At 41.1% G+C, this 19716-nt stretch overlaps 1 protein-coding gene across 4 annotated transcripts; it reads left to right on the top strand.

The window, feature by feature from the left end:
* Positions 1-1634: 1634 nt before the first annotated feature.
* PCNX4 (pecanex 4) lies at positions 1635-18208 on the top strand. 4 transcript variants are annotated; one of them, XM_075753321.1, is made up of 12 exons: positions 1635-1909; positions 4632-4684; positions 5345-6071; positions 7716-7895; positions 7987-8501; positions 9333-9433; positions 9584-9706; positions 9947-10310; positions 13082-13185; positions 13648-14684; positions 15492-15678; positions 16044-18208. In XM_075753321.1, exons 3-12 carry the CDS (start codon positions 5383-5385, stop codon positions 16293-16295), a joined length of 3552 nt encoding a protein of 1183 aa, XP_075609436.1. In that variant the 5' UTR covers positions 1635-1909; positions 4632-4684; positions 5345-5382; the 3' UTR covers positions 16296-18208. The 4 variants fall into 4 exon arrangements, with proteins under 4 accessions (XP_075609436.1, XP_075609434.1, XP_075609433.1 ...); XM_075753319.1 differs by having other exon boundaries at positions 1784-1909; positions 8362-8501; XM_075753318.1 differs by lacking the exon at positions 1635-1909 and adding an exon at positions 2578-2700.
* Positions 18209-19716: the final 1508 nt, after the last annotated feature.

Below are 19716 nucleotides of genomic sequence, written 5' to 3' on the forward strand. Positions count from 1 at the left end.
TGACCTTTAGTGAATTGTACAGAGATGCTATTTACCTTGGAGTATCTCTAGGGCATATAAATAATTTTAATAGGATTGCAAAAGATATTATTTGAAGGACAGGGTGAGTAAATCTTAAGTCAAGAATCCTCAAAAAAAAAACCAAAACCCAAACAGTTTGTTTGTCTTCTGGCAGGCTGGACTCCAGTATCATTTGTGCCACTGAACTTCATTCAAAAGAAACTCAGTAAATGAGCATTTTTCTTTGGTAGCATTTCCAAGGTTTTACACTAGATACCCCAATCAAACAGCTTTGTTATTATCTCTGTAAAATAAAGATTAATACACCTACAAAAAGTTCTGATGCTTCTGGTAAGAATTAAATTGATGCCTGTGTATTAAATTTTATTACAGATTCAGATCAAAATGGATGTAACTGTAAGAATTTATATGGTGATTGTTATAACAGGTATTGAGGTAGATATATGCATGCCCTGGTGCTCTAATGAATACAGCGAGTTATACATTTTAGCATTATTAAATTCTATTAAGCATGCTCACTATTAAATATTGTCAATGTTTAACGAGTGTAATTTGAAGCTGTAAGTAGTATTGCAGTATTTGGATTTACATTTCATTTTGCCAGTGAATGCTCAAGTTTATTTAACCTAAAAGAAAACTGAGAATGCATTTGCCTCTACCTGAGACTAGGACTTCTTGAATTAGTTATACATCCACTGAGAAAGATCATTAACATTCAAGATTAAGGAAGCTTTTAGAAGTATTTTAATATCACATCAGAATTCTGTGGATTGAGTATTTGTGCTAAATGCTTTAATATAATACTAAGATGTTGTGTATGCAATGTTCTATGTTGTAAAAATTAAAGAAACAGACTAATTTGGTTGGGCTTGCACTTTTAATGTGGGAAGATTATGAAAACGACTTTCAAAAATGATGAAAAAACAGCTTCTCACATTTCCATACCAGCTCTCAGAGAGATGGAAAGAAACTTGAGGAAATCAAAGCAGTCTGGGTGATTAATTGATCAGCTAAAGAGGGACCAGCCTCGAAAGGCAGCGCTGCTGAACGGGGCACTGACCCGTGAGGACAGAGGAGGCCCGGGCGGCACAAGGCCGGCTCACGGCTGGTGATGGCGGCCACAGGTAGCCTGCGCTGCCTTGCCACAGCTCCTCTGCAGACTGAGGGATTTTCTTCACCCTTCTCTTTTCTTCTTCACTTCGGGAAGCTGCTGGCAGGCCACAGCTAGAGAGATGCCTCCCGCCTAATTTTACAACAGGGGAAGACAGTTATGTGTGGAAAGCACAGCTGTAAAAACCCGTACTGCTGAGGGAGACCGGGTGAGCATGGGCGGCGGGGGGGTCACCGGCGTGCCGTGAGGGCAAACCCCGCCGCAAGGGAGCGGGACGGCGAGTAGCCCTTCGCCTTCACGGCCGCTCGCAGCTCTGGTGCCCAGAGGAGCTCCCCGCCACCACCTCACGGGCCGGGGCCATTTCCCACAGGCAACGCTGACCCCCACAGCGTCCCGCCGCCACCGGCTGCCTCAGGCGGGCAAAATGGCGGCCGTGATGGAGGGGAGGGAAGAGAGGGGTGGAGTGCGGAGGGGAGGGGGCCGCCGCGGCGTTAGCGAGGCCGGGCTTCCTCGCGACCTTTAGCCACCCACTTCCACCTTCTCCCTCCCCGCCGTCCTCAGCAGCAGCAGCAGCAGCAGCGGCGGGGCACTTTCGGCGGGGAGGAGCCCCGTCTGCGATCTGCGCCGTTCACGCTCCCTCAGGACAGCCTTGGGGCGGGAGGGGGGGAGCGCTTCGCCATCCTCCCTCCTCCACCTCCTCCCGCCGCACGCTGAGCTCCGTTCCCCTTCTCCCCCCGCCCCGCAAAGCCCCTGACCTGCTCCGAGCCCGGGCCAGAGGTAGGTGCCCGCCTCGTATAGAGGCTCTTTACCGCGGCTGCCTATTCCCGGCTGTTCGCCGCAGGGGTGCAGGCACCCACCTGCCCGCTCCCCCCCGCCCCGCGGTGGCGGCAGCAGCCGGGGCGCCGCGGGGCCCTTCACCGGAGCAGGCGAGGCGCTAAGGCCTCCCCGAAGCGGGGAGGCGGCGGTGCGGGGACAGCTCGTCCCGTCTGGCTCTGCCTGACTGGCGTTGCTCCCCGCGGGTTTGCCCACCGGGGCCGTGTCCTGGCTCCCTTTCCCCTCCGGAGTTGAAAACAGCAGAGGCTTTATTTTTGGTCGCTTGGTTATTTTAAATTCCGTTCCTGCAGAAGACTGGGGAGGGGGAAAGGTGGCTGGGTAGGAAGCGTGGTGGGGGCCCGGCCGGTGAGGTGCAGGGGTGTCTCGGGAAGCGGGGGAGGTCTGCGGGCCTTCCAGCCTGGTCGCGGCGGGCTCTGCCCGTAGCCGGGTGGAGCGTGTTGGCCTGAAAGCCGCGTCCCCCCTTCACTGAGAGGGCATCGGCGCTGCTGAGGAGAGGGGCCCCAGCCTGCGCCTCTGGCTCCTGCGTTGGAAGCTGGGCTGCAGCACAGCTGAATCTAACCGTGGAGGAGAGGTGTAGGTGTCTGGGCACAGAGGTGGGCGGGGGGTGCGTGTGGATTTGCCTGGACAGGAGCTATCCCCTGCGCCCCCGGCGCTGGCGTTCCTCCCTCCTGTGCTAGCAGGTGGGTTATAACCGTTACTTAGCCTCACGCAAAAAGACCTCGAAGACCACCGAGGTAAGTATTTTTAAGCCTTACGTGATTCAGCAGCTTAGATGGCTGAGAGCTGTACACGTGTTCTGTAATCTGCTTGAAATAAACCCAAACTGCACTGAGCTGATCCACCATCAGTGGCCCTGAAGGATGATGTTCATTTAGACAAAAATTCACGCCCTCTTGTGAGGTTCTGCCTGAATGAGCAAGATTTGCTTTGATTCCTTTTGTCATAAGGACATAGAATATTGGGGTGGGGGATACATGCTAAATGACTTTATGGTGTTTAAGTCCTGTTACCATCCTTGTTATGATACTATCTAAGACGCGTGGATCCCTGCTGGTGATGACAAACTGTTGTGGTGCGGATTGTTTGGGTAACCAGGCAAGTTGTCAAAGTCAGGCCAGGCCTGTATGTTAGGCATGTATATTGAAGCCAGGTCCTGTAAACACTCACTAATGTGTGGAGTCTTGTTGCTAGGGCTTCGCACAGAAATAACGAGACACGCATGAGCACCTCTTTGAAGTCCTAATGCGCTATCTGGCAATTTGGAAGCCAGGAGGATAGTTGAGGGTATGGTTTCCGTAGTTTGTGAGCTGAAGTCTTGGGATTTTCATTTATAAATAAATCCACTTCTTTTTCTGCCTCATTTTGGAGTATAGCCAAGTAGAACTATATTGTTTATGTGCGTAGATTTTTGTGTCTCTCACAAAGATGTCTATTGTTTACACAGAAACTGTAAGAGGAATGTTTTGTTAACATTTTGTTAGCAGTATAAACTGACAAACACAAATGCAACAAGAATAGTCCATCTTAGAGCAGAAAAACACAGCTGCCCAAAAACTGTTTTTCAAGGAAAACTATGCACCTTTTGGTTCTCCATTTCTTTTAAAACTCAGCTTGTATCATTTATGTTTGCATAAATCTTCTACTGTCTGTAACTTTTGCAGCAACTTAGGTCCATGCCTATGTAGCCCTCTAAACAGTGTTTCTTTTTCTAAACAAGATTGGCCAAATTGCAATTTATTTTTTTTTTTAATTACATTTGGAATTTTTTTGGTTGGGTGTGTCACTGTAATATTTTCAAATTCCTGAGCTGACGGCACTGAATTCCCCTCTCCATTGTCAACGTGTCTTTTCCATTAAGACTGACTGCTGCCACTTTCTTCCCTTAAGAAACTTTCAATGGCTTGAAGTAGTATAACCAAAAAAAAACCTGTTTTCAGCATTCTATGTGTAAAAATTCCAAACTAGAATTCCAAGTTGTTCCAAATTGGAATTTTTAGTAATAATTCCACAGCCTACATGGAGAGTAGTTACAGAGCCTGTGGGGTCTTGATTTTCACTAGTGGACCCTGAATGTGAATTTGCAATCGTGGTAATGCATATGAATGTCTTTTAATCTCTCTCCTTTGCACTGTTTCTAACTTAGTCCCCGATGACCAGTATCTATGTACAGCCAAGTGACAATCTGTTTAAATGTAAGGAGTAAGTTGTTCTCAGAAGCATCTAAAAGCATTTGGTATTGTAGAAGGAAGAGATCGCAGTAGTTTGGAAACTCCATGGCAGCTGAGTTTCATTTTTACTATACCAGCAATGGTGGCAGATAGGTATTCATCAGATTATACAGGTTCAGTAGAAGAAAGTCAGAATTTCAGTACTTTCACATCTCCTAATGCACACCAACATGTCTTTTTTAGAATTATTATGAAGTTCTTTGGCACTGCATTTCTGTGCTGCTTTTTCACCCTATTTCTTAGCTTGAGTATTTCTACCTGTCATTCACGGATTTTTGCTTTCGTGACTAGTAGCATAAAATTATATTTGCATATCATAGTTACCACCATACATTCATTATTTCTACATTGTCTGATCCTCTCTAAATGAGTATTCACATCTGATTTCTATTTGATGATTCGTTGTAAATATTTACAGGTATCTTTTCCTTTTTCAGCTTTTTCCATTGACATACAGAAGAATATGTGTCGATTCTGCTACAACTCACAAGTATTGTGTTTTGTTTTATTTATTTTATGTGTTTTAGGTAGCAGAAAGTGAACTGTTTGTTTTATGTCTTGTGTAGTGCTTAGTACAGTGAGATCCTGTTCTGCAACTAGGCTGTGTAGGAGGGCAGTAAAAATGCTGATGTGGAAAACAATTTTTTTTTACAGTTAGCTTATTTCATAAGGCTTTGATTTTTAGAGGGACCTTGGTGTGACTGTATCCTTGCACTTATGTGGCTATTCACTGAAATCACAAACTCTTCTCTTTGTATATGGATATCCTTGACAGAATTAATTGGAATTAGAGGTCTGTGGCAAGATGCAGCACAGAAAAAAATTCACTTTTAGGAAGGTGTTCTGGTGTGGGGATGAGTTGGTTTTATCATATCCTAAGAACAGATTATATGTTTTATTTGTCACCTGAAGGTTCAGATCATGGATGTATTCTTTATTTTAAAATAGTCTTTTTCCATTTTAGGTGTTTGCTTAGTAGTTGTATTCTAGCAGATTCTGTGGGTGCTTTAGGATGATGTCTGCTAACACTGACATGTCAGAATTTCAATATAACTTGGTAAATGAAAATAGGACAAAAGAATTTCCCTGGTTAAGTTACGAGTTCCAGATTCAGTAATGTTTCTGTTTTTTTCTTTCTGGTCTCTTACAGGAAAAATGATATTCATCCAGCATTCCTGAATAATAAGAATGGGTCCAGATGTACCTCTGCTGAATGATTACAAACAGGAGTTCTTCTTGAAGCGCTTTCCACAGACTGTGCTGGGAGGTCCCCGGTTTAAATTAGGCTATTGTGCCCCTCCTTACATATATGTGAATCAGATTATTCTTTTCTTGACACCATGGGTTTTGGGAGGAGTGGGAACCCTTCTGTACCAATTAGGCATTATGAAAGACTATTATACTGCGGCACTTTCAGGAGGACTGATGTTTGTTACTGCACTTACTCTTCAGATGACAAATCTATATGCAAAACAGAAAACAGTGAGAGTAGAAAGAATGCAAATTCAGAATACCCTGACAGATGAAGATGAGTTTGAATTTTCCAGCTGTGTAGGTTCAGAGACAGTAAAATTTATTATTCCTGGCAAGAAGTATATAATCAACACTGTATTTCATTCCCTTCTGGCAGGGGTATTGTGTGGGCTGGGAACTTGGTATTTGCTGCCAAACAGAATAACCTTGCTGTATAGCAACATTGGAGGAACTGTTATGATCTTTGTATTTGGCTGGGTGACTATATGTATAGGAGAGTATTCGTTAATCATAAATACAGCTACCGAAACAGCTACTTTCCAAGCACTGGATACTTACGAAATCACTGCTCTGATGAGACCTTTCTATATTTTTCTCTTTATTGCAGTGGATCTTGCACACAGGTAAATCTAATACAGTATTTGGCTAATAAAAGTAATGGTTATTCTTTATATTTTTGATGAGAAGGATGAAATGATTCTTCTGAGGAAAATTTATTTTGAGATTCTAATCACCTATAGCAACTCCAAAGAAAGAACCTAGAAGAGTGTACAGTAAAAACTTACGCTTTACACGGTGCATAAAAGGTGGTTGTTAAATTTTTATAGCATTCCACGTAAACTGGGAAAAAGCAGTTTCTACGTAAGGGACAGCTAAAATTATCTTCTAGTGTCTATTTCAGTATTTTTGTGCAAGAGCATTTGCATCAACATCCTTTTAAAGGATATGTTTTTAAAAAACACATTCCTGATCTGGAACTATAGATCTAAACACTGCACAATTCAGGCGCACTGGATTTATATCCAGATTTCATCCTGGAACGTTTTCTAATTTAATCTCTACAAAGTGGTTACAGAGGGTTATAAATTACAGGCAAAAAAGGACCACAAATTTGGTTTTAATGAGTGGATAAGCAAATGTGAACGTTGCTGTATCTTTATTATATGGGTTTTGAACTTGGATTTTTAAATGCTTTTTGTAATACAAAAGAACTGTGTTGGCCTACAAATAGGAGACTTTTATATTTCCACTTTTCAGATGAGTGTCTTAGCTAAAGTATTTGTAGAATCTCTTAAAGCAAGATGCTTTTAGATTACTTTCTCCCTGTCAGGTGATATTTATATCACTTTGTCACATGTACATATTTTATGGTTGGAGTACTTCAAATGCATTAAAAAAAAAAGGCACATGTTTGATTTTACTAGTTTTGCACTTGGAGATGTCTGTGTTAATGGTTTACCCTAGTTGCGTCTTCAGTTATGATATGGAAATTATATTTGTGGTCTTGGACCCCAAATTCTTCTCATTTCCTGAGGAGACAACTCAGACATTCTTTAAATTCCTGACAAAATTCTTTTGAAGCTTACTAATTTCTTTAGTAAGAAGGAGAGAGAAACCAAATATTTTAGCAGTATACCTTTAATTTAATTACCTAGCTGGTAAACTATGGATGGCTTAGAATACATAGATTTTTAACGCTGATCTTTGTGGTTTTACAGGAAGATTTTAATGCTGTTATGTAGAAAATAACATTTCATATTCCTAAAGAGAGTTTATCTTTTGGTGTATAGGCAACGTGCCAGTTATTTCAGTGTTCAGGCTTACATCTTAGGTCTTGGATTTGCATAAAGTTTCACTTTTATAATTCTGAAAGAATACTTAGCATTTTTTGTTGTTGTTGTTAAATGGTTGAGGTCTTGGAGCCTTTGAATCTTTCTTTTTGCACGAGTATTTCTTGAGTGTATTATCCTAATTGTTTTGATACTGTTGTGACTTGCATCACTTGGTTCATCTGTGTAATCTGAAGGCTTTGAATCTTTTGAATGAAAAATTAGCCTGTGTTCTGATGTTCTAATTAGTGTATTACTGCCCCAAGCACAAACGTATGTCCTTATTTTTCCTTTTAAAAGATACTAGTTGAGGTTTTGTAGATTGAATATGTAATGTTTGTACTTCTGGATTTACTGTAGTAGTTAAACAAAAAGTCTTCCCACACATCAGTTATCTTTTTCTTCACAGAAGTCAAATGCATTTCTTCTTTTATCCAGGTTTGCTGTCAACACAGCCATTCTAGAACAGACAAACCAGATTTTGCACATCATATTTCTTTTTCTGCCGTTCTTATGGGCAATGGGAATTCTGCCCCCGCTTGACGCACTTTTTCTATGGGGAATGGAACAACTGTTGGAGTTTGGCCTAGGAGGTTCACCTATGTCAAGTAACACAAAGTAAATGTTGTTTATATAATTGTAAAATATATCAGTATTGTTTATAACCTTTTTGTTTTCAAGCAAATCTTTTTTATTTTCTCCTTCACAGGTTATTAGTAATGTTTCTCATTTCTGCTGGAACAGCAATAGCATCGTATTTCATTCCCAGCACTCTCGGTGTGATCCTCTTCATGACTGGATTTGGGTTCATACTGAGTCTTAACCTAAGTGAGATTGGTTTTGCCTTCAAACACACCATGATCAGCCATTTAGGCTCCAGCAAATCTAAAAATACGCACAGAGGTCTTAGAATACAATTTGGGTGGAGGGAATTTATTTTTTATTTGACCGTGTTGACGTTTGCTCTCATAGAAGCTAGCCTGCTGCATCAATGTGCAGGCTTTTCATCATTTTCCAAAGCCAGTCCTCAGGCTGTAGTGAGTTATGTTCTGATCATATTACTTACAATTATGTGGATTCTTAGAGAGATTCAGAGAGTGTACTTGTTTGGAGTCTTCCGAAACCCCTTTTATCCAAAGGATGTCAGGACTGTGACTGTGCTCATGGAGAAGCAAAGAAGGCTAATGAAAGTTGGTGTTGTCAGGAGGATTTTACTAACACTAGGTAGGAATATGCACTGTCTGTTGTTTGTTAGATGATGCTTGTAGGAAGAATGAAACAGCGCTAGAATTACTGTATGTGCAAGATTCTATGAATGAGCTAAGAAAAACCAAGTAGCTGGAAATACTTGTTGATGTTTCACTGAATTGTGCATTGAGGTCAAAATTACTGGTTCAGAATATTTGGAAGCGATTAGTGATTTTTATTTATTTATTTATTTTAGGAGTAAACCTAACAAGTTGAGCTTTTAAAAAGTCCAGCTCAGAAAGCAAGGCCTTTTAAAGGATTTTAGTTATAACATCAGTACTGACTTTTGAAAACTTGGCTCTTTTAGAATTTTTAAAAGGTACTTGGAAACAAAAGTTTGTTGAGAGTCTTCAAGCTGACTAAATATTTGGTTCTTACAACTCCCTAGTAAAGGGGACAATCTCCTTTCTGGTAGGTTAGGGACAAATGTTTCTACTTTGGGGGAACCAAAATTTGATCTAAATTATTTAATTTTATAAAGAAGCATCAGTTTGGGGAAGTGGATTGATGAGTGCTATTCCCATGTTTATTTTTACTTATTTGAGTGTTTCCATTTTTTGGGGGAAACAAGCAACGAAAAGTAATAGCAAGTAACAACTAAGCCTTGACATAAATGTTTGCTATCTTGGGCCATTAGTGCAAATACGCTGTTTGATATCCTGGAAGCATAATACAAAGAGGAGTTTGTAATAATGAAGAGTTCTCTTTTTACACCAAGAGTTCTGTTCCGCAATAAGACTGCTTACCTCTGCAGACTTTAATTATGTTTTTGAAAGGAAATCAATGATTCTTTTATTTCGATTACAGTGTCTCCGTTTGCTATGATAGCATTCCTGTCACTAGACCGTTCGCTACAAAACCTTCATTCTGTGTCTGTTTGCATTGGATTCACAAGAATATTTAGGATGGTAATTTGAATTTTAAATACGTTAGCCTAAACAATTCTTTCCTACATGATATAAGTAATAAGGTGACTTGGAAGAAATATTTCCAGGTCATGAAAGCAGAGATCAATAAAAACATTTTTTAAATGTATGTCTAACATATCTCTATTTTAGGTCTGGCAGAATACAGAAAATGCCCTACTGGACATAGTGGTTGTGTCAGTAGCCCAAATGTTGGTGTTTAATCCAGACCTCTGGTGGAACAGGAGCCTTGATACAGGAATCAGACTCTTGCTGGTAATTGTAATGTAAATTTAAGCGGATGGTTCTCACTTAAAGTCTTTGTTTCCTTGCCTTCCACTATTAGTGAGTCCAGGACTTAGCAAACAGAAGCTAAATAACTGTACTAAGATAGACACTCTAATACCAGTCAGTGATAATCACACTTCCTTTTCTTAAAATTATTGTAGATAAAGCGGCTTTGGCAGTGCTGAATATAATACGATACGAATAAACATGCTTGTATGTATCTTGCAGGTTGGTATCCTACGGGATCGACTGCTTCAGTTTGTCTCAAAGTTGCAGTTTGCCATAGCTATTCTGTTGACATCATGGACAGAGAAGAAACAACGCCGTAAATCTACCGCCAGCTTAATCACACTCAACGTTGTTTTCTTCCCAATCCTGCTGACCTTCGTCGCCATCTCTGCGCTCCTTTCTTCTCCATTGCTGCCACTCTTCACGTTACCGGTATTTTTGGTTGGGTTTCCTAGGCCTATCCGAAGCTGGCCAGGACCTGTGGGTGCTACAGCCTGTGTTTGCTCCGATACTGTGTACTACCAGCAGATGGTTCCAAGTCTGGCTGTTGCTCTGCAGTCTGCCCTAGCAGCCGGTAGCCTAGGTAGGTACACTAGCGACACTGTGAAGGAGTGTAGCTAAATATTTTAGGAAATGTGATTTTGCTCGAGAACAGGAGAAACGTAGCATCTGATTTAACCTACGCCGTGAAACGTGGCTTAAATCTGATATTCAGAGATTGTTCGATTGAGGAAAAAGTGATTATTCTTATCCTTCTTGTACATCTCTAATTGTTATGTTCTTGTAAGAAAATAATTCTGCTTTGTTATCTTTAAAATAAGGACAAATGAAATGGTGATGAAACAGTATCAATCCTAATGTTTTCATACTGAAGAAAAAAGGATGGTACGCATTCATTGCACCTAATTGGAGGCAGTAAATTGAGGGGTTCTCTTGACAGTGAGTGGAGAGGAGGAGGTGTGTCAAACTGCTCTTGGTGGTTATGTATGTATGTGTCTTTCTCTGCATCAGGCCATTACTCAGGATCCAGAAGATGACTTTGCTAATTTGGCTGTGTTAATTAGGAATGTTTGTAAGGATTGAATGTTTGTAAGGATTGAATGTTTGTAAAATACACGGTGTAGCCTAACTAGTGGTAAACAGTTGAGAACAGAACCAGCTGATAAGACTTAATGTCGTATCTTGTGCAGGCAGTCAGGGTAGGGTTGTAACAGCACTTGTGGTCTCGAAACCTGTGAAAGGCATCATGATGGGTGTTTCACAGAATTACAGAAATGGAGGTGAAGAAATGTCAAGTCTTTTTCCCAGCTGGAGATAGAATAACTGTTAAAATTGCAAGCTCATTTTCTTGAGAAACTGTCTTTGTTAATAATCAAAAGATCATTGCCCTTAGACAAGAGGCAAATATTTGCATAAACCTCTTGGAAAATGAATTATGACTAGAAAAAATGAACTAATATTTAAAGACAGTGGAAGTTAATCTTCATCACACTTCGGAGAGTATATGCAAGTGCTTTACTAGGCAACATTTGCAGCACTTAGAGTACTAGTGTAGAGAGAGGTATTAGAAAAATTAAACTAGGAAGCTTTTTTCCTCTAAAGGAGACAGACACTTCAGTTTGTCTACTGCATCAGCCTATGTATGTTTTATATATATGATAAATATATTTTTATTATAGATACCTGTTATATCTATTTTATATGTGTATGTATTTTTTTTAATATTTCTCCATTGCCATCATGACACTGGTGGCATGTATGCCTCAGATTAAATGATTTAAAACACCAGTCTTGAGGGGAAAAAAAGTCTCCTCTTTAATGGGAAAATCTGTGAATGAATGTCTTCAAGCAAGAAGAAACATGGTGGTCTCAGATGAGCTCAAAATGAAGAGGTACCACTTTGTGTGTCGCTAGTTTAATTTAAAACCTTATTTTTCTCTATGTAAGGGAGGTTTAGTAGCTTTAACAGCTAGCAAGAAAAGAATTAAAATCTTTGCAAAATGTTAGCAAGAAAATGCACTTCATTAGCTCAGTGGGATAGAAAAGGTTACTTAAATTTTAACTACAGCTTAATGGTTGGTTTCACTGATTTCATTTTACAACGTTCTAAAACTAAAATTCTCTGTGCAAGTGAGTGATCACTTGGACGTGAGTGATCACTTGGACGTGAGTGAGAGCAGAAGCAGGTCATAAGCTGGCAGCAAATGTCATGTTTAAGAACAGCACCGTTGTATTGGAGAAGTTGACAGTAGGCTATAACTTAAAAGAAATACAATATAACCGCCAGTGCTAGGAAGTTTGGCATTGCACTTTTTATTGAAATAGGTAGAAGAGAGAAAAAGTACCATTTTCTTTGGACATAAGTTTCATCTAATTTTTACAGTGAGAGTCAGATTGTGGGATTTTTGAGTACCAATTACATTGATGTGTGATCTGAAGTTGTTCAGGACTTGATCTTCACATTCTAGTTTATTTTCTGTGGCTGTGTTTTTGGTGATGTCAAACTGAAGACAGTGGAATCAGATTTATTCACACACACACACACAAAGGTATTTCTGAAAGACTACAGATGATTTCCACTGTATCTACTGTTAGTGTTCAATGTGTGTGATACTGAGTCACAAATCTTTAAAGATGAGCAGGTGCTCTTGAAAATGTAGATCTTTGCCTCTCTGCCTCTATTTATGTGTCTGTAAAATGGGTGTGATGTTATGTCATTGGTAAGCTGACACTTGAGCAGAATCATTTACACTCTGGATTTTGCATCCTAAGGGATATTTTCTAATCATTCTGGAATACAAACAAGTCCATTTAGGAACTGGTGATGTAGGTAACAAATCCTATTGGGTTAGATTTTTATTTCTGTCGTAACAAATAAACTTCGTATTCCACAGCAGGTAGGGGCCATTAAGATGCTAACATGCTCAATGATGATTCTTTAATGTATTCAGCAGTCATAAGAATTTTAGATCCCCAGGTGACACCAGTGGGAACTGCGCATTTGGAAATGCAGCCAAAGATGATCTAGAATCATGAAAGTCGTCTCTACAAAGGGACTTGAGGGTGGGGTTGGCTAACCCTGGTCCAGTATGAATGTTATAGTTCTGCAGTTCTGTGAGGGTTTCCCAGTTTTCCACAGCTTTTTCTAAGACAGCACTGCAATTTCAAGATCCAGCTTTGCAGCTTGTTCCTTTAAGATTCTAGGGTACTAATTAGCCACTTTTAACTGACTTTGTTGACGGAGAAATATTTTGTGTTTGCAGTTGAATTCCTCCGTTGGCACGTAGGAAAGGTTTTCATTGATATAATGCCTCAGTAATACTGTAGGGTTTGTTTTGTCTTTTTCTTGTCTAGGTCTCTCTCTGCCTGGATCACATTACTTGTGCCGTTTTCAGGATAGACTGATGTGGATACTGGTGCTAGAAAAAGGCTTCACTTACTGTGGTGTTAACATTAAGGTAACTGTGTGCTGAGGGACTGATATTCGTGTTTTGAACTCATGCAAACGTTTTGCTGTGTAACATTTCAAGATCGTAACTGATTTACCTGATGTCACAATTTTTTTAAGATGAGAGTTATTGCTATACTAACTAGTCTTGCAACTGCCGTGCTTAGCAGACATGATATTTTTTTATCATCTTGCTCATGACAGAACATCTTTAATAAGCTGGCTAGTAAGAAGATCTGTATGGGGCAAAGATTTATTTTTTTAAGACATTGATCTGTGTCTAATATTGTAGTGAGTGCTTTGCTATTACTGTTACCTCTCATTAGATTTGTAGGTTCAGTTGTGGAAATACTGACAATGGAACATACCTTTATTTGTTCAGAACAATTTTGTCGCAAGAAAGCAGCTCGCTAGCGTTTAAGGATACGTACTGGTGAAGACTAAAGCCAAATTGTTGTCATTTATGTTTTAGGGACTGGAATTGCAGGAAACATCTTGTCACGCTGCTGAAGCTCACAGAGTTGATGAAATTTTTGAAATGGCCTTCGAAAATCAGGAGCACACAAAGATTCTCTCTCCTAATCACCATTTTGGACACATTTTGACTCCTTGTACTGTTCTACCTGTGCGGCTGTATTCCGATGCCAGAAATGTGTTGTCTGGAATAATTGACTCTCATGAGAATTTAAAGCACCTGAAAGATGATTTCATTAAAGTGCTTGTGTGGATGCTAGTCCAGTATTGTTATAATAAATCAAAAATGCAAGAAAGCCCTGACAATGCTGACAAGAACAAAAAAGGATTATTTCCAGAAAATCAGCGTAGCGGCGCAGTAGAGAGATCCAGGCCTCTGCGGGAAGAAGATAGCTTTAGTGTCGATACAATTGAGGATTGGACTGACGACAGTGACCTTTTTGATCTCGAACCCAGTGGCAGAATGAAAGACAGAAAAGAACTTGGGCAGCTGGGAACTACACCAAAAGTACATCTGTCTATTCCAGGGTCTGTAGAAACACAGAGCCAAGATGTCGCACAAGAAATGTCACCAGAAGAGAAATTATACAGGGCCGTTGTGCTTGGGCTTCCTGCTGTAGACAAAGGGAAACAGCAAGAAGTTTCATCTCGGGTGGAGTTTAGTTGCTCTTACTCAGAGCTATTGAGCATCCCTGAAGAATGGCGAACAGCCCCGGTGCCTGCTTCCAAAGTCAATGAAATGAGACAAAGGTTTCCAGAAGCATGGTACCACTTCGTTTTGAGTCAACTGGACTTTTTTCATCTGAAAGAAAAGCCTTCCAATTTACTTGAAGACCTTATGAAAGATAAAACTTTGAAAGACTTATACATCCATGGAGTATTGTCATGTTGTTTTGGTCTGTTTGGACTAGATAACACTGTGCCTGCCCCGAGCCATGTGTTCAGAGCGTACACTGGTGGTATCCCCTGGTCTGTTGGTTTGGACTGGCTAAATGCCAAGCCGGAGCTATTCCAACTTGCATTAAAAGCATTCAGGTAAAAGAAAAATATTCCCTCAGATTATAAAAATGATGTAAAGAGTCCTATGCTTTGAAAGTATGTATTGCTTCACTAAGAGTAGTTCATGTTAAAAGAGGGTCGATTTAGATTAGATGTTAGGAAGAAATTCTGTACTGTGAGGGTGGTGAGGCACTGGAACAGGTTGCCCAGAGAAGCTGTGGCTGCCCCATCCCTGGAAGTGTTCAAGGCCAGGTTGGATGGGGCTTTGGGCAACCTGGGCTAGTGCAGGGTGTCCCTGCCCATGGCAGGGGGGTTGGGACTAGATGGGCTTTAAGGTCCCTTCCAACCCAAACCATTCTGTGATTCTATTAAAACCATATTATTTAAATATATTTGTAGGTTCTTCCTACATAAATACTGCCTGTAACCCTCAGTGGTGAAGACTGATCCGGAGATGCCTTCCTTCTTCCCGTCCCCCACAGCAGCTGTCTCCAGCACTGGAAATCTGCTGTGTGAAGTGGGGCAAAACCAACCCGTTTTTATTGTCCCCCTAATCTAAGAGAATTTTGATGGAGTTAGATGTTTGGCACTTTCTGTTATCGGGCAGTGGTAACGGTGTTTGAGGTGAATGAAAGATGTTTAAGCTCAGTGTTTTCCATCTGGGTGAGCTAGAAGCATACCCCTGCCAACTTCCAGTGACTCAGCTGACAAGCCATATCTCAGAAGGTTGGTTGTGCTTGGTAACATTTGCTGTTCCCTCTCTGCCTGCTGTAGCCCGAGGAGAATTTCTTCCTCCTGTCCTTTGCTGCACTACTTAACTGTATGGCTCTCTGCACCTTTCAGGTATGCTTTTAAACTTATGGTTGACAAAGCAAGCCTGGGTCCAGTTGAGAACTTCAAAGAGCTGATTAACTATCTGGAAGAATATGAAAACGATTGGTACATTGGACTGGTATCAGATCTTGAGTGGCAGCAAGCAGTTCTTCAGGAAAAGCCATACCTTTTTTCACTGGGGCATGACCCAAACATGGTAAGAAGAAACATTACTAGTAAGCAAAGTCAAAGTTTGGGTTTCTTTTCCACTCTTGTTTTTTTTTTTTTCTTTTTAATTGTGTTCCAAAACATGAAGGCTGTGCAAACAAAGTTTATGTTTGTAGTAGAGAGGAGCTGGCATGACTGTTGTTGAAAACCACAGCGCATTGTTCTTCAGATGCAGCAGTATTTCCCTGATTATCTTCCTAGATGGAAGAATTGAACTGAGGAGACTGGTTTATAGACTTTGCCATTTGTAAAGGGACGATATTGATAGCATGTAGCCCCAAAGCTTGATTTAGTGTTTTGTAACCAAAACGCTTGGAGAACGTACTGAACATTTTCATCTGTTTGTTCTTACAGGGAATTTACACTGGGCGAGTCCTCACTCTTCAGGAATTGTTAGTACAAGTGGGAAAACTGAATGACGAAGCTGTCCGAGGTCAGTGGGCAAATCTGTCCTGGGAGCTGCTATATGCTACAAATGATGATGAGGAACGCTACAGCATCCAGGCGCACCCAGTTCTCCTGCGAAACCTTACAGTGCAAGCTGCAGACCCACCTCTTGGCTACCCTGTTTATTCATCTGAAGTTCTGCATCTGCCTCTGTTCTAGAATGTCTGTAGCACTTTTTTTTATTATTATTATTCTTTTATATTTGCCATCTGCATGTTGGGAATGAAATGCTCATGCTACATTTATATGCTACAAGTAAGATTTTACTCTCGAAATGGCGTTGGATGGCAGTGCCAAGCCAGCATACGCAATTTGCACAGAAATGGTGCTGGCCAGAACCTTCAGCAGGCAGGAAGTTTTGAACTGTTTTCTTGCTGCTGGAACACAATGGTGAGACACCATTGCCTGTCTGGCTGACGAGCCAGGAGGTGCTGAAATTCTCTTCTCCCATTTAGAGAAGAGCAGCGTAATTCTCATCATTAACTATTTTTTGTGCATTCTGATTTTTTTTATATATTTTTGTTCTCTTTTTAATAGTTGGACAGGTGACTTGCACTGTCAGGTTACAGCTCACTGTAGTACCTTCAACCACAGAGTTGGTAACCAAAATGTACATATGACTATTTATATGATTTTTTTTTTTATTCCAGCCATTTTATATTGGACTGAGTTCAATTTTAGCGTTTGTTATAATATATGACTTCAGCTGATCTTCCTTAGTTGTAGTAAGTTACCAGCTATGCTATAGCAAAGTCGGAAGGGAGGATTTTTACCAAAGTACTTGTTTGGGGGGCAAAGAGCATTTATATAAAACAGCATGTGTTCTGACACATTAATAGCCTGTGTGACCTACTGATCAAAGGCAACATGTGTAGTTAGAGAAGGAATTTAAGTCCAAATGGATTACATTTTAGTTCCTTCTTCCAATATCCATATATTTTTTTATATATATGCACACACGTTGTTTGCAACTGATGTCCACGTCACTAACCAGTCTTCCACAAATACAGTGACAGCGTGATGATGGGGGGGAGGCGGAAATCCAACTCCTTGTGCCAGAAGTAATTTATTACTTTATTTTTTTTAACCTTGCTACAGGTTAGAACAGAATTTGGCAATTGGTTTGCAATATTACAGGTCTCCTTGAAAACAGGTCTGGGTCATCTCTCCAGTGGCCTGTTTATCCTGTTCCTTAGCACCAGTCATTAGCACATAAATGTGTAGTTACAGTGGCATTACTGCTGGCACATGCTGAGCAGGGTGTAGGTAATTGTCTGGCTTTAACCTGTAGAATCAGTTTAAGTCAGATCTGCTCCGTAACTGAATTAGTACTGATTTAGGACACCCAGTGTATTTACTCCTCACCTTTAAGACCTTTTTGTATCGGGTGCAGTTTGTCACAGGACTACGTGCTGTGCACTTGGCTATTAGCTGTTTCTTTTGATCGGTGACCATAACTTATTTTAAAGAAATATGCAGACCTCGTAGTGGAATCCGGAAGCGGCAAGGAAACACCGCCAGACTCCATGGTGTAACACTCTAAGGTACAGGATGAAATTCATGCGGAACATTAATGGAAGCAGCTTTTAGAAAGTGGTGGTTTGGTGCGCAGGAGCGTAAATAACAAACTGCTGATAACCTAAAATCACCTTGCTTGGCCACAAACTGTATCTGGAAGCGCAGCATCATGGAAGCAGATCTGGAAGGGCTTTCAGAGAGCACCGATTTCAGCTCCCTCTCAGAAGGAACTACTCCTGGCAAACATTTAATCTGATTTCAAACTTTCAATACCAGGAGTATCGTGAACTTGTCAAGGAGTTTGCTCCAGTTCTTTGTTGTTCTTGCAGCTGTTGGAAAGTCCGGGTTTTTTCCTAAATCTAATGAAACCTCCCTGCCTCATTGTAGAGCCTCTTACTACTTGTCTTCTATGTGGTCACAGAAAATTTAATTACCTTTTTTTTTCTTTTTTTTTTTTCAGCAGCAGTAGTCTTCTATTTGAAGATGGTTATAATTTCTGCCCTCATCCTTTATCTTCTGTAAACCGAATAAACTAGTTGAGAAAAAATTGCAGAGAGCTGTGATCCTTTTCTCTCACTTTCCTCTGGTTGTCTTCATCTGGTACCCAGCTGCCTTTTCCAGCAGAGATCCTGGGTGGTAGCAGATGGAGGAACAGAACTGGTTTACGTGCAGAATTCCTGTTTGCACACGGGAACGTGGAGTTGGGCTGTAACGCCGGAACATCCTGTCCCTGCTGTGGCAGGCAGCATGTCCTACAGCCCCCACTTGTTCACACATTCAGGGTTTTGCTGCAGTATGACCCCAATTCACGTTACGATTTTCTGTAAACCCTCTTTAGATTCTTTTTTGGCAGAACCACCAGTTACAGCCTCTCGTTCTGGATCACAAATCTGTGCAGCTGAGGGCCCTGTGAAGTGTGGTGTTTTCTTTGTGTGCTGTCGAACTGTATCTTGTTTCTTTTGGAGCATTTCTCTGATTTATCAGGAATTTAGAGCGCCCTCAAGCCTGGTCTTGCCTGCAGCTCTCCTAAGTGTGTAGTACATACAGCTATTTGGATTACAGATGGAATACCAGTGCTGGATTGAACGTCAGGGACTGAGCTTGGGCCAGGCCTCCCCCATTTCCAGTGTGAACTGCTCTGTTCTCTAACCTGCTGTGCGCAGCAGCTTTGCTGTAATTCTTACCGACACCTTCCCGCTTTACGGATCGCGGGTTCATCACACAAAGGTAAGCATAAGACACTGACATCACGGTTTTGGAGAAGAACCCTTTTTTAACAATACTGGTTTCAAAGGACTTTTCTAACAAATGGTCAGTGCTTTCTAAAGGGTTTCCACCCCCCCCCTTTTTTGAGCCTTTACACACACAAAAAAAAAAAAGTCCTGGAGACTGCTTCTGTTGCATTTGTGTACCATAAAGCAACAGGAATTAGTTTAATGGACCGAAGTGTTAGGGAGGCAAAGTTTCCAAATGGCAAATGCTTCGTCCCTTTTTTTTTTTGGAAAGTCTCCTTTCTGCCTTTTCCTTGAACACAACTTCCTCTCTGAAAGAGGAACTGCCTCACCACCTGGTGCCCAGCATCTCCTTCCATCTTGTTCTTTTTCCTGCTGGTGGTGGCAATTGCACAGTCCATGAAGGTGGGTCTGCATTTACATGTCTAGCAGCAGCTGTCCTTAAGCAAGAGAAGTGACCTTCTCTTTGAGAACAAAGGCTCATGCTTTTGTGTTAGAGAAAAAGCAAAGAAACGCATATGTGAATTGAGAGCGAGCTTTCCACTGTGCGCAGTACTGCTAAGTAAGTCCACTGTGGATTAGCAGATGGAAGCTAAAGCATCCCGTGAACAGCATCTGCTGGTGTGTTGTATTAAGAGTTGCTGCAGTTTGTCACGCAGCCTTACTGCTGCCGCACAGGACCTGGTGTGTTAGCAAGTGAAACCAGCCCTCTGTTCTTCCAGACAGACTTGTCATTTCATCAGGTTGGTGTTTTGTTTTGTTTTTCCCCCTAGAGAGTAGTTTCCATCTTTGTTAAACGTCATGTTAAAAACATCCCTCTTGGCTTTTTC

Source organism: Balearica regulorum, chromosome 5, assembly GCF_011004875.1.
Source record: "Balearica regulorum gibbericeps isolate bBalReg1 chromosome 5, bBalReg1.pri, whole genome shotgun sequence".
In the NCBI taxonomy this organism is placed as follows: domain Eukaryota; kingdom Metazoa; phylum Chordata; class Aves; order Gruiformes; family Gruidae; genus Balearica; species Balearica regulorum.

What these genes read in the sequence shown, in the direction of transcription:
- PCNX4 (XM_075753321.1), top strand. Translation starts at nt 5,383, where the DNA reads ATGGGTCCAGATGTACCTCTGCTGAATGATTACAAACAGGAGTTCTTC. An exon ending in GAGGATTTTACTAACACTAG is followed by an intron (nt 8,502 to 9,332) that starts GTAGGAATATGC and finishes TTTCGATTACAG; the next exon opens with TGTCTCCGTTTGCTATGATA. An exon ending in CCTAGCAGCCGGTAGCCTAG is followed by an intron (nt 10,311 to 13,081) that starts GTAGGTACACTA and finishes TTTCTTGTCTAG; the next exon opens with GTCTCTCTCTGCCTGGATCA.